The sequence below is a fragment of the Rutilus rutilus genome (genome assembly GCF_951802725.1).
Source record: "Rutilus rutilus genome assembly, chromosome: 6".
In the NCBI taxonomy this organism is placed as follows: domain Eukaryota; kingdom Metazoa; phylum Chordata; class Actinopteri; order Cypriniformes; family Leuciscidae; genus Rutilus; species Rutilus rutilus.
The window spans coordinates 11352373-11373359 of record NC_140214.1 but is presented as its reverse complement, the minus strand read 5'-3'; the positions used below and the strand labels follow the sequence as shown (position 1 = coordinate 11373359).

General features: G+C 38.2%; 2 protein-coding genes across 3 annotated transcripts in view; one reads left to right on the top strand and one right to left on the bottom strand.

Annotated features, from left to right (window-relative positions):
- Positions 1-2437: 2437 nt before the first annotated feature.
- Positions 2438-11889, top strand: marchf11 (membrane-associated ring finger (C3HC4) 11). The gene is made up of 4 exons (XM_084410752.1): positions 2438-5060; positions 7310-7465; positions 8666-8858; positions 9783-11889. The coding sequence occupies exons 1-4, from the start codon at positions 4710-4712 to the stop codon at positions 10091-10093; spliced, it is 1011 nt and encodes a 336-aa protein (XP_084266878.1). The 5' UTR covers positions 2438-4709; the 3' UTR covers positions 10094-11889.
- Positions 11890-12013: 124 nt separating this feature from the next.
- myo10 (myosin X) overlaps positions 12014-20987 on the bottom strand; it is a 46282-nt gene continuing 37308 nt past the window's right edge. For both annotated transcript variants that reach the window (XM_084410624.1, XM_084410625.1), the window contains 13 exons: positions 20783-20876; positions 20361-20416; positions 19667-19809; positions 18517-18708; positions 18262-18419; positions 18057-18180; positions 17276-17576; positions 16021-16228; positions 15798-15934; positions 15090-15207; positions 14165-14620; positions 13740-13931; positions 12014-12640 (listed from right to left, as the gene is read on the bottom strand). In XM_084410624.1, the coding sequence (XP_084266750.1) occupies positions 12539-12640; positions 13740-13931; positions 14165-14620; positions 15090-15207; positions 15798-15934; positions 16021-16228; positions 17276-17576; positions 18057-18180; positions 18262-18419; positions 18517-18708; positions 19667-19809; positions 20361-20416; positions 20783-20876 (2281 nt within the window). In that variant the 3' untranslated portion in view covers positions 12014-12538. The remainder of the gene's footprint in view (positions 12641-13739; positions 13932-14164; positions 14621-15089; positions 15208-15797; positions 15935-16020; positions 16229-17275; positions 17577-18056; positions 18181-18261; positions 18420-18516; positions 18709-19666; positions 19810-20360; positions 20417-20782; positions 20877-20987) is intronic.

The following is a 20987-nucleotide window of genomic DNA, read 5'->3' as shown; positions in this document are numbered from 1 at the left end:
TTGCCTAATCCTAACCCCACCCCTAATCCTAACCCCTCCCCCACAACTAATCTTAAACCTACCAATACTAGGGGGGTAATCATTTGGCGGGGGTCGAAATTCGCCACAACACCGGCACTGATGGCATCCACAACAACATACCATAACGTCCTGTTTATTAAGCGCACGCTCAGTCTGCAAATGCTCAAGTTCTTTAAATTTGGGTTGGATTATGATTGGCTGTCGATGACTTTTTATCGTTCATCAACTGGAAAAAAAAAAAAAATTCTGAAAGTGATTCCAACGATTTCGCTCTTCGGTTTCTAAATTTGTATTACAATGCGCTAAATAAACCCACAACATTTCGCTATACGATCCATATCTTTAAAAAAAAATGCAAATGCAATTTATAGGTTTACACATGACTAATAAATGACAAAATCAGGGGTTTGTTTAAAACGTATTAGTTGTCTTTATCTAAAAATGTGTTGTGTGCTACTAATGTCAATCGAAAATTGCTGACACAAATTCCCTTAAAAACCTTGATTCCCGAAGGTCATTGAATAATTTAGCAGATGGTACCGTTTTAGTAACAATAACAGGAAAATAAAACATAGACAATCACTACAGAACATGAGGGTTAAATAAATAAAATAGCAAATTACAACATATTAAATGCTTAGCTCAAAAAATACGTAAGCATCAGATCGTAGTGTTTGAACCAATCACAGGGAACTAATTTACATATACCCACCCTCGACACTGGACAGTTTCACTTGGAATAGTTTGTTTTAGACAGAATTACGGCATTCAATAAGCAAACACTGAAAAACATAGAAAAATATGTCTAAATGTTAGTGTTCTTTACATAAGTGATTTTATCTGTCACAGTTTTTTTTTTTTTTTCTCCAACCAGAATTGAGAAGTATTTCTCCCTGGTGAGGTGATATAAGGATCTCGCAAACGCAACATCGATCGGAGCGGTAGGAAGTTCACTGTAGAGGTTACAAACTGGGTGTTAATCACTCGTCCAATCACCTCGGGGAAGGTCTGAGACAAGAGCCAATCGCTGTCCTCACAGGACATCGTCTGAACAGATGAGCGAGTGCACAGGAAAATGGGTCAAAACGCGGTGTTCACGCACAAGACGTTGGTAAGCAAAATAGCGAATCATCTGATGCGATCCCCGTGGACTTGGAAACACTCGCGGCTGGCGCAATGAGTTCAATGTGTGAACCAGCACAAGATGCTGGAACCCAATTCAGACTACTCTCCCACCGCTCTTTTATCTTAAATTAATATAAAATATTTATAAATTTAATTGTGTGTCTTTTTTATAGGCTAAATAACACTGTTCCAAGTAAACTAATATTTCGTCATACAAGAATAGCCTACTTTCAATAGTGTTTTCAAACCACAAAAGTGACACAAAATTATAGTAACAGTTCGCTGCTCCTGCCCTAAGGCCCATTCACACAAAGAACGATAACTATAACTAATGATAATAGCATGCAGTGCATCTAGACTTCTGGGGGCCCTAAACAAAACTTTGTCCAGGGGGCCCCTGTCAGTGCATTCATATAAACCCCAAAATGACCCCAAACCTCTTAATCCGATCTTTCAGAGCAGTTTCACTATTAACCAATAACAACAGTGATTCGAAACGCTTAGCAATACAATAAAAACAATAGGACAAATATTTTTTTTTTAAAAAGATATGCATAAAATGAACAATTTAGCCTACTACTAATAATAGTCTACTATACAGATATTGAATTGTACTTTTTTTTTTAACAAAAATAAAACTTTGTATAGTCTTCACTGTAGGCTATGAATTAAATATAGGCCTACACTGATTCTTCTTAAGTTACTAATGTTATTCAGTGAAGAGTAGTGAATGATTCTCTCGTTTTCTTTTGTTGTTTGAGTTGTTTATGTTGTTAACTGAAGACATAAATGGATTTCTCCGTTAAAGCATACGCCAGAAGCCCAAAGTAGCCTGTACTTGTCTGTGTTTCTCTCCATCTCGGATCGCGCGGACAGAAAGCCACCTGATGAAAAGCGTCTCTTTTGCAGCTCAATACGCTTTTACACGTGACGTTACATGATTCGACTGATTTGAATGTTACGTATGGTGACAGCGCACCGCTTTAAAGGAAAGGAACGGATAAAGGCATCATGTTTTCATTATCGTTGGAAGCCAAAATATATATTTTTTTACTAAAACACGCTCCTATTTTATTCTTGAGATCAAGGTGGCCCCCTGGTGGTTCGGGGGCCCTACGCAACATGGGTACTTTGCGTATAGGGAGGACAGGTGTTGTGCCGAATTTCGACCCCCTGCCAAATTATTACCGCCCTCGTTGAAGTCAGTACCTGATTGCCTAATCCTAACCCCACCCCTAATCCTAACCCCTCCCCCACAACTAATCTTAAACCTACCAATACTAGGGGGGTAATCATTTGGCGGGGGTCGAAATTCGCCACAACACCGGCACTGATGGCATCCACAACAACATACCATAACGTCCTGTTTATTAAGCGCACGCTCAGTCTGCAAATGCTCAAGTTCTTTAAATTTGGGTTGGATTATGATTGGCTGTCGATGACTTTTTATCGTTCATCAACTGAAAAAAAAAAAAAATTCTGAAAGTGATTCCAACGATTTCGCTCTTCGGTTTCTAAATTTGTATTACAATGCGCTAAATAAACCCACAACATTTCGCTATACGATCCATATCTTTAAAAAAAAATGCAAATGCAATTTATAGGTTTACACATGACTAATAAATGACAAAATCAGGGGTTTGTTTAAAACGTATTAGTTGTCTTTATCTAAAAATGTGTTGTGTGCTACTAATGTCAATCGAAAATTGCTGACACAAATTCCCTTAAAAACCTTGATTCCCGAAGGTCATTGAATAATTGAGCAGATGGTACCGTTTTAGTAACAATAACAGGAAAATAAAACATAGACAATCACTACAGAACATGAGGGTTAAATAAATAAAATAGCAAATTACAACATATTAAATGCTTAGCTCAAAAAATACGTAAGCATCAGATCGTAGTGTTTGAACCAATCACAGGGAACTAATTTACATATACCCACCCTCGACACTGGACAGTTTCACTTGGAATAGTTTGTTTTAGACAGAATTACGGCATTCAATTAGCAAACACTGAAAAACATAGAAAAATATGTCTAAATGTTAGTGTTCTTTACATAAATGATTTTATCTGTCACAGTTTTTTTTTTTTTTTTTCAACCAGAATTGAGAAGTATTTCTCCCTGGTGAGGTGATATAAGGATCTCGCAAACGCTTCTTCGTTCGGAGCGGTAGGAAGTTCACTGTAGAGGTTACAAACTGGGTGTTAATCACTCGTCCAATCACTTCGGGGAAGGTCTGAGACAAGAGCCAATCGCTGTCCTCACAGGACATCGTCTGAACAGATGAGCGAGTGCACAGGAAAATGGGTCAAAACGCGGTGTTCACGCACAAGACGTTGGTAAGCAAAATAGCGAATCAACTGATGCGATCCCCGTGGACTTGGAAACACTCGCGGCTGGCGCAATGAGTTCAATGTGTGAACCAGCACAAGATGCTGGAACCCAATTCAGACTACTCTCCCACCGCTTTTATCTTAAAATATTTATAAATGTAAAGAACACTGACCGCTGAGACAATTAGCCTAGTTGTCTTCAGTTATGGCGGTATTGTGTGTCTTTTTTATAGGCTAAATAACACTGTTCCAACTTCCAAGTAAACTAATATTTTGTCATACAAGAATACTTTCAATAGTGTTTTCAAACCACAAAAGTGACACAAAATTATATTAACAGTTCGCTGCTCCTGCCCTAAGGCCCATTCACACAAAGAACGATAACTATAAACATAACTAATGATAATAGCATCTAGACTTCTGGGGGCCCTATTGAATAGCCAATTGAGCACAATAGAAATGTCTATCTTATGTCTATTGACTGTTACTTTTCTAAAGGCAAATGCCATAATATATTTGTATAGAGGCTATACTAATTTAACTTTTGATGGCACCGTGCAATCCTTTAACTGAAAGAATTTAGGCTTCAATTAAGTATTCATAATTAAGAGTTCATAAGAATTTTTCATCTGTAAGAATTTACATCATCTTTTTTATTTCGTGTCGTGGTGACTGTTACTATCGGCTATCATATTAGGCATAATACCAAGTTAGCACCGTTTTACCAAGTGGGTAACTATGGTTACCACCACGGTAAATCTTCGAAATGACAATAAGCGCGTGGCTCGGAAGCGGGTGGCTCCGAGTTACCCAAACGACTTTCCCGCTGGAAACAACCTAGTCGCTCACATTTACTCGCCGTCTTAATATTCACACTCTCAAACGGTGCTTTTGATTCTTCTGTGAAGGCTGGCTGTGTGGTTATGTGTGTTTCGTGCCTTCACTGCTCGGTGTTCCAGTACCGCGCCCGGATGGAAATGTGTCTTCCGGGGAAAAGCTGCTTTCAGCAAACGAGACACCGAGCACATCACGCCACACAGCCTGGACATCTGCAGCTTTCAACAGAAGCTTGTGCCTTTCTAAGAACGCAAGCGGTTTGAGACGCAGATCTATGGCCAGACCTATGCGTCCCAGAGGGGAGAAGAGCCGTGGAAAATCTGATAGAGACCCGTAAGAGCTCAAACCTCGAATTTTGCTATTTCATTCTGATCTTAGTGCCGTCATTCATGGATGTGCACGCAGAGGCGGGTCCGTTGCACGTGCAGACGGTGGATGAGCCACCGGGAGGCGCCACCGTGACCGTGGATGCCGCACAGTTTGAGGTCCAAACGGTGCTGGGGATCGACGGGGAGTTCAGCGAGGATGACTTGCAGCTGGGCGCTGGAGCTCAAACACCGCTGGCTGATCCGATCACAGAGATCGAGAACGAGGATGGTGCGTGTGCAGGGACGGACACACCGGGCGAGGACATCGCCGGGCAGAGCGCGGGGAAAACGGAAACAGTGGGCTCCAGTTGCAGCAACGAGAGCTGCATCCCGACCCCAGGCTGTCGGATCTGCTTTCAGGGAGCCGAGCAGGTGAAGTAGGGCCGTTCATTTCACCGTCTGCGCTATATAATGTGGGTCTATGCATGTTTATATGCGTCACACCGACGTTTTTGGTTGTTCCAGGATTGTGCGCCATTCAGAATTGAATTGAAAATGCCCTAAATTCCTTAATTTGAACCAAGTAGTAAATGAAAAAGAAGTTTAGCAGATGCTTTTCTTGAGCGACTTAACAAGCAATTTGTCAAAAAAGTCAACCAACATTATATTAGTAGTGCAACATAAAGGTAATATATATATATATATATATATATATATATATATATAGTACTGAGCAAAAGTCATAGACATGTTAATATTTTCACACAAAAAAAGTTTTAAGCCAGTTATTTATATATTTTGCTGTAGTGTGTCAGTAGGAAATATCAGTTCACATTTCCAAACATTCCTTTTGCAATTAATTGCAATAATCAAGTGATATTTTTGTATGCACAAGGAGTCTGACAACAGCCAGTGCTCCACACAGAGATCTAATCTCACATCATCAAGTCAGTCTGGGATTACATGAAGAAACAGACTAAAAACTGAGACAGACTAAATCCATGAGAACTGCAGCAATGTCCAAAACAATTGAAAAAAGAAGAAAAAAATCGACCTGCAAAGCTACATTTCTGTGAAAAGTTTTAGGCACTTGTGCAAAAATGTTGTATAGTGAGGGTGCTTTAAAAAAACCCGTCATAAATAGATTTTATTTATCAATTAACTTCTATTAACTAAATCAAATCAATATTTGGTGTGACCACTCTGCGTTTAAAACAGCTTTTGTCCAGGGACACTTGCATATCGTTTTTCAGGTAGCTTTGCAGGTCGGTTTCTTCAAGCATCTTGGAGATGTTCCTGCAGTTCTTCTGGATTTAGTCTGTCTCAGTTTTTAGTCTGTTTCTTCATGTAATCCCAGACGGACTTGATGTGAAATTAGATCTCTGTGTGGAGCATACCTTCTGTTGTCAGACTCCTTGTTCATACAAAAATCTCACAAGATTACTAAAATTAATGGCAAAAGGAATGTTTGGAAATGTGAACTGATATTTGCTGACACACTACAGCAAAATAATTAAATCAGTGGTTCTCAACTCCAGTCCTCGTGACCCACTGCTCTGCACATTTTGTATGTCTCTCTTATCTGACACACTCAGTTCAGTTCATGGAGTCTCTCCTAATGAGCTGATGATCTGGTTCAGGTGTGTTAAATAAGGGAGACATACAAAATGTGCAGAGCAGTGGGTCCCGAGGACTGGAGTTGAGAAACACTGAATTAAATAACTGTCTTAAAACCTTTTTGTGTGTGTGTGTGTGTGTGTGTGTGTGTGTGTGTGCGTGTGTGTGAAAATACTAACGTGCCTATAAGACTTTTGCGCTGTAATGTATATTAACTTTTGTGGACAGGGTGGATGAGCAGTTTCCCAGAATGCACTACCTATGCTGAATCTCAGATTCCAATTCAGTAAATTCCTTTTCCTATCATTCCAATTCAACTTCAGTTTCAACTGTTGAGGTGTGGCCAATGCAATTCAAATACATGCTGATATATTACAACAGAGCCAGTTCTTGAATTCAAGATCCAAGATGTCCCATCCTGATGTTGTCCTACACAGGTAACAACATAGCAATTCATAAATACTGTACATCCAGCTGCTGACAAGTGTAAGGACAGTCTGAGTAATATAAACATTGTAAACATCTTTTTAATTTATTATCGGCCTACATAATTCATGAAATTATTAGAATATCGGAAACCTCAGTGATTCGTAATGCTTTAAACAGACAGTGTGGTGGTGTGTGTGTGTGTGTGTTGGTGAGATCCATTAGAATATGTGCTGCTCCATTCATGTCTAATGCTCTTCACTTCCTGCAGCTAATGTGCTTCCTCGAGGCGCCTTGTGTTTGTGTATGTGTGTGTGTGCGAAAGTGTTCCACTTTGTTTCAGACTCATTACAGTTCCGAATGAGGATGTTTCTGAAATAATTCATGAATGCACAGATGAATCATTTCCCATCCACTCACTGAGATGAATCTCTGTCAATGTGTATAGTGTTTCATTCACTCAAGATGTTCTCCTCATTTAGAGGAAACAGCTCATCTGCCCCATTGTTCATGGCTCCACAAACGCAATGCTCAACTCATCTTCAAAGGCACACAATAAAACAGCCATCCATCGTCTGTGTTTTATCATTGTGTGTTTTGATTGGCTGATTGCGTGTGTTGTCTGTGATTGGCTGCAGGGGGAGCTGCTGAGCCCGTGCCGCTGTGCTGGTTCTGTTCGACATGCCCATCAGCAGTGTCTGCTCAAGTGGATCAGTGAGAAGGGCTCCTGGAGCTGTGAAATCTGCAACTACAGATTCAACATCCTGCCTATACATATCAAACCACCACAACAGGTAAACACACACACAGGGATTTATAATATAGGAGTGTCTATTTACACTAACTCCGCCCACTGACGTCTGGCGGCAAAATGGTGGAAGACGCTAGATTAGGCGTGTGGCAGAAAGTTTAGATTCAGATCGACCCGAGTTCGAGTGCCGAGCTCGTTCTTCTCCCTTTTCCCATCACATATCAGATCGGAAAGGCATTTATTTTCAATAAAAAGGAAGAAAATATTTATAAGTATAAAAAGCATCTAACTACTATTTACACTTATTGCAAAGAAAATACTGCTATTTTCACATAGTGTAAACAGAATCTATTGCTATTTAAACTGTTTTAATAGTGTAATTGTATTGCTAAGAAAATATGCTATTTTCACCTAGTGTAAATGGCATCTATTTATGCTGCCTTATGATATATTGGTCAGGACTTTACTTTACAATACTTTTTTAGTTGACAAATTAAAGAATCGCTCAATTGTTATTCAGATGTGCTTTAATTTCCATTTGATGATGTCACTCTAATTGTGATTCTAATTGTATTTCTGCCATTAGAAATGTTACTCGGGTCGTAAACATGTTCAAAAAACATAACAAAACAAATAATGAATAACGTAAGTCTTGCAAAAGTGTATTTTGTTCCTGGTTCATTTTGAATCAAAAAATGATTCATGGTTCAGTAATGGCTCTGAACAATTTACTTACTGATTCAATTGACTAAAGGCCTGTTCACACCAAGAACAATAACTATAAAGATACCGACATTACCATCCACACCAACATTATTATAAGCTTGTGGTGCATTAATATCATCTGCCGCTTTACTTTACATGCTGGAGCTCTTTGAAGTCGGATGGATTGTGATTGGCTGTCAATGTTTTTATTGTTCGTCAGCTGGAAATAAGATTTTCAAAAAGTGATTCCTTAGTGTAATTGTCATTATAGTTGTGGTGTGACCTTCACTATTATAGAATTAGATCCATTATTAAAACTTTATTGTTATATAATTATTGTCCCTTAACGAGCGAGTTCACAGTGGTTTTGTGATTCGGTCATTTGTTCATGAATTGGACAACACGACTTGTGCTGTCGCCAATGCCGACTAGATTCTAAATAATAATAATAATAATAAAAATATATATTTTTGTCACATTTGTGTTTATATTAGTTGCAGTTTGGAGCTCTGACCGGTGTGTTTGTATGTTTTGCTAGTGGCAGACTGTCACCATGACTCTGGTGGAGAAGGTTCAGGTCATTGCAGTGATGCTGGGTGGCATCTTCCTATTGGCCAGTGTGTCATGGCTGCTGTGGTCAGCATTGAGTCCAGAGGCGCTATGGCAACGGAGTGACATCCTGTTCCAGATCTGCTATGGCATGTATGCAGTCATGGACCTTGTGTGTATTGGTGAGACACTAATAGATACACTCAAACCACATTAGTCCTATACAAAGCCCTTTTCTCAAGCTAATATATGCCGATTTTGCGAGTGCATGTCCATTTAACTATGGCTGACAAATCGAAAATAATCTTAAAAAAAAGTAGGGCTGGGTTGACCGTGTCGATGAATCGATTTTAATCAATCTTCATTGTGATAAACCGATATTTTAGTCTATTTTAGTTGATGCATCAACAAAACATCAAAACTTATTTTAAGCGTGCCTCCCATCCAATAATTACAATAAGCTTTGTTACTTTTGAAATGAAACTCAGCTTCAAGTTCAAATTCTGTCAATTGTATCACGAAATTCAAACAATAAATACCATTTTGGAGCTCTTTAGTTATAGCAGTTATACAACTTACTGAAATGTTTCATGACTTACCGGTATGTAATCCCTCAATCACGGTTGCAACCGTGGAAAGATGTTAGTAAAACCAGCTTGTAAACAATATCACATATTACATTCAATGTCCATAACTCTATTATTTAGCTAGAAAAAACTTGAGAGAAGAGCATTTTTTCATATTTTTTACTTATCCTGTTAGTGATATTTAGGCCTGGTTTCACAGACAGGGCTTAGATTAAGCCAGGATTAGGCCTATAGTTCAATTATATTGTTAAAATATAAAAGCTGCCTTATGTGCAATTTAAATGTTTGTGTACAACACTTATGAGTTTTGATAATTATATCTAAAAATAAATAATTTAATTTAATAGTTTTGTCTTGTTTAGTCACAGCTTTAGTTCAGTTCTTTTTTTTCCTCAAGCAAATTTGACGTACTGCACTATATATATATACAAATTAATCCACATCGAATCACATTCAAATCAGAATCAAATCATGAAATCTACTAAAAAATGTGTGTTTACATGTGCATTTGTGTTTCAGGTCTGATTGTTCATGAAGGTGGTGCCGTGTACAATGTGCTCATGCGCTGGCGGGCCGTTAACCTCTTCTGGGATGTCCATAACTACGATAAAAGCCGAGACCTGGAGACCACACACAGCCTTCACCGCAACCTGTGGCTGCCTCTGACACACACACACACAGTCTCCAACGCACACTCACAAACCACCCGACTGGAGTCATCACCTCGATGCCCCCTCCACCTCTTGTCCATGTGCCTGAATGTGACCTCTGACCCCTCCCCACAAGAGCAAAGCTCAGGCGAGCATGTCGTCAGGGTCACGTCAGTTTGACATGATATTAACTCTTTCAGGGACCAATCCACACTCCCTGCACCATGCTGTTGTGGGAGGGGCTAACCAGTGGGAGGGGCCTCAGTGTTGGGAGGAGCCTTACTTGAAAGCACTTTAGAAGATACGCAAACTGATTTAAATGATATATTGAATTGTTACTTCGAGCCTGGAGTTCTGGATCAGCCTTTGAGCATCGAAGTAAGACTACAAAGCACACACAGACTTAAAATGATAATGCACACAAAATGTATTACTGCTGTTAGACAAATGAATGTTTCTTTTAAACTAACCTTTTTCGTTCAGGTTTTCAATTTCCATACTGATAAACTAGTGGCAGTCGCATGGACCTTTCAAATTGGCTGTGAAGCAGCCATTCCTCCCCTTATTCACCATGGTAAAATATATCCACACAAAACAAACGAGTGCTGATACATTTGAAAGAAATTCATGGTAGTTTTTCTAGGGCTAATCAATAATTATAAAATAATTATTTATAACTACCCATTTTACAAAAAGAGTGTTTAAAGAATAACATTTTAGTACAAAAATATTGGTAATTCTTACCTCATGGCTCGTTTTGTTTAGCATACATCATATCCAGTCAAGCGGTCATATACAGTCTAGCTGCAAATGTTCAAATACTACATCAAAAAAGCTGCGAAAACATTGATTTCACGAAGAAGAGAAACAGGGGATTTCAAAGAGGAAATCATTCAAATAAAATACCCCAAAACTACATGCTTTTATCAAAAACGACGTACAGTAGAGAAGCATAAGCAATGCTACATAAACAGTGCTAACAATTATCATATACTGTACAATGCCAGGTTTATTAGAAAGATAGATTAGGGAACAAGCTAGAGCATAGGAGCTCATTGCATTACATTGGGTTTTATTTAAATTTTTTCAGAAATGTGAGTAGTGTTTGCTTGTGTAAAACATGGCACCACAATGCTAGGCTGTTTGTGGGTGGTTGGGTGGGCGGTTGCATATGATATAGATGCAAAAGTTCAAATATTTCAACACAAGCTTAAATCGGATCCAAAAATTCTGCCACACAGCTCCCATACTACTCTCCATTGGAAATGAATGATGGTCTGTTGTTTGTCAGAGATAGTAAAAAAAAAAAGTACATTGATTTCACAAGGAGAGGTAGTGGAGAAACCAAGGGATTTCAAATGTTCAACAAACATTGAGAAAACGTTAACTTTGTAGGCATATGATCTGTGTCAATATGACATTCATATAAGTGAGTCCAGCTCTCATTTTACTCTATTCCCACATGATTTTAAATGACCCTCTGAAAGATCTTACACATTGTCATCTGCCAATGCTTAAGTGCCCTACATCTCATGTTGTGTGTATTACAGCAAAAAAACTAAATAGACTGACTTTGGACTATTAGTCTAGACTCATGCAAAATTCATTAAGTAATGGGGTTGGTGGTTAGATATTGCAGTAAACTGTGATGCTGGTAATGTGCCCTTAAGATACCAAACCCTGGCTGAGTGATTTCAGAAGCTACTTGAGACAGATATACATGTTGTAAGGAGTGTAATAATTACAAATGTATGTTTTAACATCATAAGCACATTGAAAAAGCCTTCTTAAAACATCTTAAAAGAAGTCTATGTAGAAAATGCAAATACACACTGAAAACACTAAAAAGTCTGCTGATTCCATCTGGGCACGTTGTACTTCAGCTCTGGAAACTGGACCAGCGTTCATGATTTGGTGCTAACTGATAAGCATAGACTACAAAAGATTTCATTCAGATGTCTCTGTCAAGTGTTAAATGATGGTTCTGGCGCTGCAAAGAGGGAACGTGGATGAACATTTTAATGAATGTAAGAGTCTTTGAATTTTGTTATATTTATTGCCTATAAACTAATGCACAGTAAAGATACAAAATGAGAAAGATTTTCCTGTTGTTTTAGTATTTTTATAGGCTTAGAGTAGAAAAATAATAGGACCAGAGGGAGGAAAATCCAATAGTATAATCACAATCTTGCAGTTCAACAGAAAAGGTTTATAAAATATACAGCTCCTCAGAATTATATAATATACAATATAAACATTGCACATATAAAACAGACTTAAAGGAGAATCTGTGTGTGTTTGCATATCTGTGTTTTTTTAAAGGCACTGGATTGAGTGCTGCTTATTTCGGGGACTGGACTTTCTGCCTGCAGAATTCCAAAGAAATGCAACTGGACTTGATTTAAAATGTAAATACAACATAAAATATGCGGTTTGATGAACAGACATGTACATGTGGCACAGTTTTAAGCACAACAGAATATGTGTGTGGAACATGATAGTGTCTCTGTCTTTGGTTCTTTTGCACTCAGCATTGAAGGGTCGCTCTTTTTTTGTGATTAAACATTTTGCTGACGTTTATCCTCAAAGGCACATACAGGAAAAGTGTTTGTCAGGAATGAGAGATCACCAGTTGCTGCCGTGGCTGCTGATGGATTGACAAGTGCTGAAACGTTTCTTCACTATTAGACTGATGTAAGCCTTCATGAGCTTTGCAATGTCCATCACCTACAGAGACAATCAAATGGAGGAAACCAGTGTTATTTTAATATCATTGATAAATTATTATAGTTTTTTTTAATTAATATTCTGAATTAGTTTTTATTGATATATTTTACACTTTTATTTTACTTTTGTTAAATAGTCATTTTGTTGTTTTTATTAGTTTTTCGTTAGTAACAGTTACCAGTGTAATTCAACTAATTGCCTATAGGTGGCTCCAAGTTGCATAAGGCACCTTTAAATAAGTTATACTAAATGAGAAATAAAATTAAATAATGTTAACGTTTAAATGAATGTCGTTTATTTTATTTCCTTTATTTATTTATTTTGATTAAACTAAAACATGGTTATTCAGGCCTTCATAATGACATATCAAAAAATAAAGTGAAGTAAATGTGAGGTGTGTTTTCCTGTGAAAAACTTGCTATCACAATGCTAGTGTGTATGGGTGGTTGTTAAGTGGCAATGGTGGACAGTAATGAGACATGAGACAAGTATCTAGAATGGTGAGAGAACATTGTGCTTGGTACATTTTTCCTCTTCAAACCAAACTTTGGTCTTTGGCCGACAACGTTTAAATCCCGTCGATTTGATTGGCTAGCGCTTCTCATAATGTTTACGCATTAGGTCAGTAGCCAGAGAGCAGGCTTTCTTTTGCGGCTGTTCGACCACATGAACATCTACACTGCGAATTTATGTATTTATCCTCGTCCACTTGTGATCTGATCGACCTAATCTTTAATACCAGGTATAAACAGGGCCTTTGAGATATGATAGTGATATCAGATCCATGATGAATCATCATGACCCGCTTTTCTTTATCAATCGACCTGTTGAACTCGTTCAAAAACCACACTAAATGATTTATTCATGAATGGACTGATTCGATTGCTGCAATTCTCAAGCTAAGAACTAAAAACTGATGAGTTACATGTTTGAATCGTTCAGAGTGAGTCTTGAGTTAACAACTCACAGAATAAACTGGGTTTAAACTCAAGTGATGCTTAAATGTGTGGAAGATTTGACCGATGAAGCGATAATTAAGTTACTATAAATGACTAATGTTAGTGTTGTGTATTGTAGAAACATAGGAAACAGTTTGTACCATGATAGTGTTGAAGAGCAGCTCCCGTCCCTCCACGCTGATCTTGTAGATGTTAGGCTGCGGTGCACCAAAGGACAGAATGACCTCGTAGAGAAACACCTCCAGAGGCCACGCCTCCCCACGCTTGTACACGCACACCCCCTTACGACTCACGCCCAACCACAGCTCTCCAGGATACACACCGTCGACACACTGACGCACAGAGAGAATATAGTCAGCGTGATAACGTGAGTGTCAGTGTACTGGTTTGACCTACATTATGAGGACCCAAAATTCTTATATTGTAATGTGTATTCAGGTTTCAGGCCACGCCCCCTATATTATGAGGACACCCCAATGTACACATACTAAATGATTTTTTATTAATAAAATGCTGAAAGTTTTCTGTGATGGGTAGGTGTACCAACATGTGTGTGTGTTCTCACCTCCACATCAAAGAGGGTGGAGCCATATCCCTGCCATTCCTTGATGAGACCCATGTACTTTTTCATGGCTTGGTCCTGTTCCATCCCCTGCAGTTTACGCCATTTCTCCACCAAACAGCTTCTCAGCCCCGCCTTCTCGTCTTGCAGCCACGCCTCTATGGCCCCAGGCTCCTCCCCCTGGCGCTGTCGCCCCAGTGACCCTCGGAAGCTCCGCCTCAGCGTGCCTTCCAGGAAACTACCTCTCTTTCTTTCTGTGGATGGTGTGGCGGATGCAAAGCACCGTGCGGACTGCTGTACTCGAGCACGCAGACGGGCCATGGGGAACACCTGCTCCAACTCAGGCAAGACACTCTGCGTAGAGTAGTCTCCCAACAAATACTGCAGCCGAAGAGCAGCCAGAAACTGCAAAGTCTCTTCTGGGGCAGGATACTGACCCCTAATGACAGCTTCATGAGCCTGTGAGAGAGTGAGAGAGAGAGAGATTGAAATCGCATTTGTGAAACATTTACAGTGAAGAAATTGCCCTGAAAATCTTTCATTTTTGGCTTGAACGTCAATAGATTTATTATTAAAAAACTACATGAATGATTGAGTGTGTATTTATGTGTGACCAACAGAATAGAGGACAACTTTATGACACATGATCTTACAAAATGTGCCACTGTAGATGTGAGATTCTGAAAACAGTGAGACAATGCATTTGTTTGCATGTGCACATAGACCAAAAATTAGGCCATATATCAACTTTTAAAGCCACTTTCTTTGTAATGATTACACAATGTTTTCAGCTGCCACATTAATGTAATTTTCTCTGCAATTATTTGTAAATGTAATTAAATAATAAATATAAATGTATACATATTTAAGTGATTGGCAGCCCTGTTATTTATGTGTTTTAAGGCCAGATATTAAACTGAAATCAGACCTGCTCAAACATGAATGCAAACTCCACACTGTCGGCAGGAACAATCTCAGGTTCTGAGAAACAGAAAAGCTTGAAATAAAACTTCCAGCCCTCTCCTTCCTGTTCTTTATCTGCCAACCTGAATGAGAGAAATATATAGAGTGAATGAATAATATCACAACATTTTTTCCCACATAATGAAAACAACAATAAAATGTGCTTTTAACAATGATTGTTTTGGTAATATTATGCATAAAATCTTCCCATAGTACCCGACGGAAATCACACCAGCTGATTAACGACCCACTCTTTTTTTCAGCCAATCAGAAACACTCTCTGCCTCATGTTTTATGTTTGCTCAAATGTCTTTATAGGGCAGAGGTTTAAATCCATTTATATCTTATATATATATATATATATATATATATATATATATATATATAAAATGTATTTAAATATAAAAATGTAAATAAATATAAAATTGTAAGGTATCTGATTCAGGGGGGTGGTGTGGCGCAATGGATAAGACACATGCCTTTGGTGTGAGAGACCCGGGTTCGAATCCACTGTGAGACACCAATGTGTCCCTGAGCAAGACACTTAACCCCTAGTTGCTCCAGAGGCGTGCGACCTCTGACATATATAGCAATTGTAAGTCGCTTTGGATAAAAGCGTCAGCTAAATGAATAAATGTAAAAATGTAAATGTAAAATTCAAGGTGAGACTCACTTCTCAAACTTAGCGAGGACGTCGGCCACCACAGTCCTGCTCTCTATGGCTCGGTCTGTGATGTCATTATGTTCAAACAAAGCAAACATGTTCTTACAGTCATCCATGGAGAGACCCTTCAGCAGCTTCTCAACCACCTAGACACACACACACACACATATAGTTACACATGGGTCTGAAGCTCACATGCATATGTGTGTGGATGTGTTTTTGTGTTGTGTACCTCTCCTGCAGTTGTGTGTGAGTTAATGGTGATTTTGCAGGACCCGCCACCATGGCAGTAAACTGTCGATGTCATTTCCTGTCTGCTCAGTATGGCCCTCAGCTCCTCCTGTGAAGGAACGTATTCGCGGCCACGCACGTGCCGCAAGGCGTCTTGGGAGAATATAGCATACCGTTCCATCTCGGTGCCTGGGTACAGCTCTCGTGTCCTGAGTAGAAAATCAGTCACAATTTATTTTTCATTTATTAAGACAAATCAATATAAAATTTTCATATATTATTCAACTATTTATTGGTTATTGTAGTACTGGCTCGAATTTTAATATCCTATCCTATTTGAGGACCTTTCTGACTTATTTAATTATTTGATCAGACTGCCAAAGTTTTGCACAAATTATGATTTAAAAATGCAAAATAACAGTATTTATTTCCACTTAATTTGACACCATTCACTGAATGAAACATGCAATGTAATGAAGTCATGTGACGATATTGTGGACTACTGTTCGATTTCAGATTTACTGTTTCTGTTTCACATACTATTTTTATAAAATGGCCTGCAATAAATAGTATATACACTACCGATAAAAAGTTTGGGGTCAGGAAGAATTTTTTATAGTTTTTAAAGAAATCTCTTGTACTCACCAGGCCTGCATTTATTTGATCAAAACTCAAGTAAAAACAGTAATACTGTGAAATATTATTGTAATATAAAATACCTGTTTTCTATGTTAATATATTTTAAAATGTAATTTATTCCTGTGATGCAAAGCTGAATTTTCAGCATCATTACTCCAGTCTTCAGTGTCACATGATCCTTCAGAAATCATTCTAATATACTGATTTGGTGCTCAATAAACATATCTTATTAAGGCCCTTCGCATCCGAAATTTTCGCACGTTAAAAAATAAATACGACCTCACGTTATGTCAATCATGCTTGCACACTGCCTCCGAAACTTTCATCCGTCATAAAAAATCGGATCCGGTTCGATTTTCTGCGTTTTTTGCATCCGTAGCAAGCGTTTTGAATGGTGTTTTGACAATTCAGAGCCACTGAATCATGAATATTCACGAATACGAAAAAAACGCATCGTATTTTTATGCAAAAAAATGTAATGCATCTTGCTACTGAATGGTAGTGTACTGTGCAGTAAGCAAGTATTGATCTTAAATTATCTAATTTATCTCCTTTTTAACCCTATGGCATTCTGACAAGACAAAATACTTCAAACACAAGCCCACATGCTCACTCACCTTTTCAAGTGAAATTTCAGGTATTTGAGAACACTTCTGGAGGCGGGGCTAAATGTGCAGCACATGCAGGCTATGACTCGCCAGCCACTAATTTGTGCGGGGCCAGCAGGCTTCGGGTGGTGTGCTGTCTGTTTGATGAGCTGGCAGAAGAGCTCGTCTCTTAGGGGTCGTAGGTCATGCGCCGTCTGCAGGAGCCCCTGGATGTGAGGGATGGGACTGGCTTCGGCCTCAAGCTGATGAAGAACATTGAAGATCTTGAGGGCCTCAGCCTGCAGCGTGCCGTAATTTCTCCCTTTGTCAGCTAAAAACATGAGTGATTATTACCGTTAGGGTGTATTAGAACATATATGTCAAGTCACATTTATTTATATAGCGCTTTATGCAATACAGTTTCAAAGCAGCTAAAACAGGAAAATAACAGTGTCGAAAAAACAATGTTGCAAAGTTCAATAATTTTGAAACAACCTCAATTTCAGCTAAAATACAGCTCTACAGAAGACAGTGTCAATGCTGATTCAATTCAGTTCAATAACAGTGTGAATGTCCATTAGTTATGAATCAAAAAAGCTCTACAGAAGATAATAGTGACATTATTCAGCTAAAGTCAGTTCAATGTTGATTCAGTTCAGCTCAATAAGTGTTCAAGTTGCAGAGTTCATCAATAATGAAAAAAACTAAAAAATATTCAGCTATAAAGCAGCTCTGCAGAAGACAATTATCATTATCTAGCTCAAATTAGTTCAAGTTTTGTTCTCATGTTGTGTGTGTGTGTTTCACTCACAGCTGTGCTGTGCATCTCCATAGGGTAAAGGCAGGAGGGCAGTATGTAGAGGGTGGTGTGTGTAACGCAGTATTGGGTTCCTCTTGTAGATCTGCTCCACCACCTCTGAATTCAGACAGTTCTCCTGAAACCAAACAATAACAACAGCATTTCAATAAAATGATGTTAAAAAACATAAATGCATATGCACTTGTGTGCGTGTTACCTTGATGTCCTGTATAAGTTGCTGTGTGTGTGTATCCATGAGCGGTTTGCTGTCGATGCCGGTCTGTACAGCGCTGGCCCATCGACTAGCCTCCGTCTGCAGCTTAGAGTACAGCCTGTATGAATGCTTACGACCAAACACGCTCACGTTCCAGTAGCCTAGGAGCACACAAATATAGTATAGAGTCTGAGGAAGATGTAAATGTTTGTTGGTATACTCTACTGTTTATGTGCATGCATGTGTGTGTGTGTTTACCGGTCTCTTTGAAGACTCTCTCATCGGGAACGATCACGGAGCAGAGGCTGTTAAGCACTAAAGAGCCCAGTTTAAGAGCGTTTCTCTCTGAGCTTTTATAATAATCCACAGAATTGTGAGTCAGCACAAACCAGCGCTTCTTCAGCTTAAGATTCCCACGACTGCTGCCCCGAATCTCTTTATACAACCAACCTGGAAACCAAAACAGAGAAACAGACAGAGAGAGATTTGACATATTTTCACATATTTTAAAATTCAGTTTGTAGTTGAAGGCATCCTGACATGGTGGTGTTGATTTGAAAGTGAACATTATAACATGTAATTGTGGTCTAAGCCATCTTTTCTCTTCACTCCTTATTTGTCCAAACACTAAATAACCATCTTAAAAAATTAACCATCAAGTATGTAATACATATTATGTATAATTAATATTAATTAATATAATTAATGTTCCATATCAAATCAATCAGGGTCATTCCGTGTGTCAACTCAACTAGAGGTCCCCAGCTCAAATTTAGCTTTCTTCTTCTGAAGAAAGACAAACATAAATCGTAATATTATAAATCAAAATATTAATCCACTATTCTGTAGGATATCTTTAACACAGACATGCAAACTTTGGGGGAAAAAACACAAAAAGTGCTTTTCCCATTTTGAATGTGAAATGTCACCATTGGCATATAATGCAACAAGGATTGCTTAAGTCAATCGATTTTACTAATAGGTGAATGTGAAAAGTAATTTGCCGCCCACCTGTAATTTGGATCCAAATCTCAGGTGAAAATGGTCATTTTGACCCCCCTCCACAAAATAGTGGATTACTCGGTAAATACACATCTATTGCATTTATTAATTTGGTTGATTTGGCATGACCCATTAATGAAATGAATTTGTATATTAAGCATTCCAAAAAGCATACAATGTGTACAATTCTTAAATAATCACAAGAAAAAATACAATCCTGTTATTATCTAACAAAACACCTATAAAGTTTTTCATTCATCCAGTTTTACTCTGATTCTGTGACTGACTAGGAAGAGTGATGAAACATCCCCATACAATGAGAAATAACTAATGTACAAATAATCTACAGACAATCCATTAACAACTGAGCATGGCTTTTGATTTGTGCGAGCAGGTGACCTCTCACCCCTGATGATGAACTCCTGTCCTTGCACACGTGTGTCTCCTTTCGTACGTTGGAGCAACGTAATCCAGTGATGCATTTCTTCTGCTGACTCAGCCATGCAATGTAGAACACGATGGGCAGTAATTATAACGAAGGCATTTGGCCTGGATAGAGAGAAAATGCAAAAACATTTTAAATATTTTATTGTCTACATGATAACGCAACGAAATTGTTTTTCTCAGAGAAAAAATAAAATGGCTATTCTGAAATTAGGTTCAAACATTTACATTAATTTTGCAGATGCCTTTATCCAAAGCCTTATTACAAATGAGGAACATTGCAAACTGTGATAGAGTCAACAATATACAGTACATGGTACACAATTCAGTAAAAAAAAATGAGAACGAGACTAAAATAAAAGTCACAATGTGAAATATAAATGCATAATTACAAAATGTTGCAACTGAGAAAGTCACAATTGTTAGATATAAAGCCGCAATTATAAGAAATTAGTTTTAAAAAATGTAAAAAAAAAAAAAAAAAAATTTTTTTATATAATATTATAATATATGATATATTATATATAATGTAAAATAATAGCAATATTTAAAGAAAGGTCAATAATACAAGTGCAGATCACCAATCCACTAAACTGCCTTTTAAAGCTTTTGTTTCAAAAGCAACAAGACAGATAGAGGACAGTGTGTGTGTTTACCTTTCTGGGTTGTCAGAGGCGCATACAGAATCAATCATTCCCACATCCAATGTGCCCTATGAAAAACACAAACATCTTTTCTAAATATCTTATGAATTGTCTCCAAATTTGTGTGTGGTCCTGGTAAACCCTATGTTGTGATGACCAAATTTATCCAAAAAGACAGTAATACCAGTCATTTTTGACCTAGTGGGGACAATTTTTTGGTTCCGATAAGGAAAATAATAAATTATGTTTTCTGAAAATGTAAAAATGCAGAGAGATTTCTGTGAGAGTTGTGTTTAGGGTTAATGGATAGATTATACAGTTTGTACATAATAGAAATCATTATGTCTATGGAAAGTCCCCATAAAATGTGTGTGTGTGTGTGTGTGTGTGTGTGTGTGTGTGTGTGTGTGTGTGTGTGTGTGTCTAATGCTTACCACAGCATTCTGAGGATTTGCTTGTTCATCATGCATCTCTCGAATTTCCTGTTCTGTCGACATGTGCACCTGACTTAACACGCTAAACCAATGACTGCACACAACACACAGAGAATTAAAAACCTCAATTCGATGGTTTTACAGATTTACTAAGTAAACATCAAGGCTTAAAGCACGCAGGATTAAAAAACACAAAAAATAACCA

Coding starts and splice junctions, on each gene's coding strand:
- marchf11 (XM_084410752.1), top strand. CDS start 4,710: ATGGATGTGCACGCAGAGGCGGGTCCGTTGCACGTGCAGACGGTGGAT. Junction 5,061..7,309: donor GCTTTCAGGGAGCCGAGCAG/GTGAAGTAGGGC, acceptor GATTGGCTGCAG/GGGGAGCTGCTGAGCCCGTG. Junction 7,466..8,665: donor ATATCAAACCACCACAACAG/GTAAACACACAC, acceptor ATGTTTTGCTAG/TGGCAGACTGTCACCATGAC.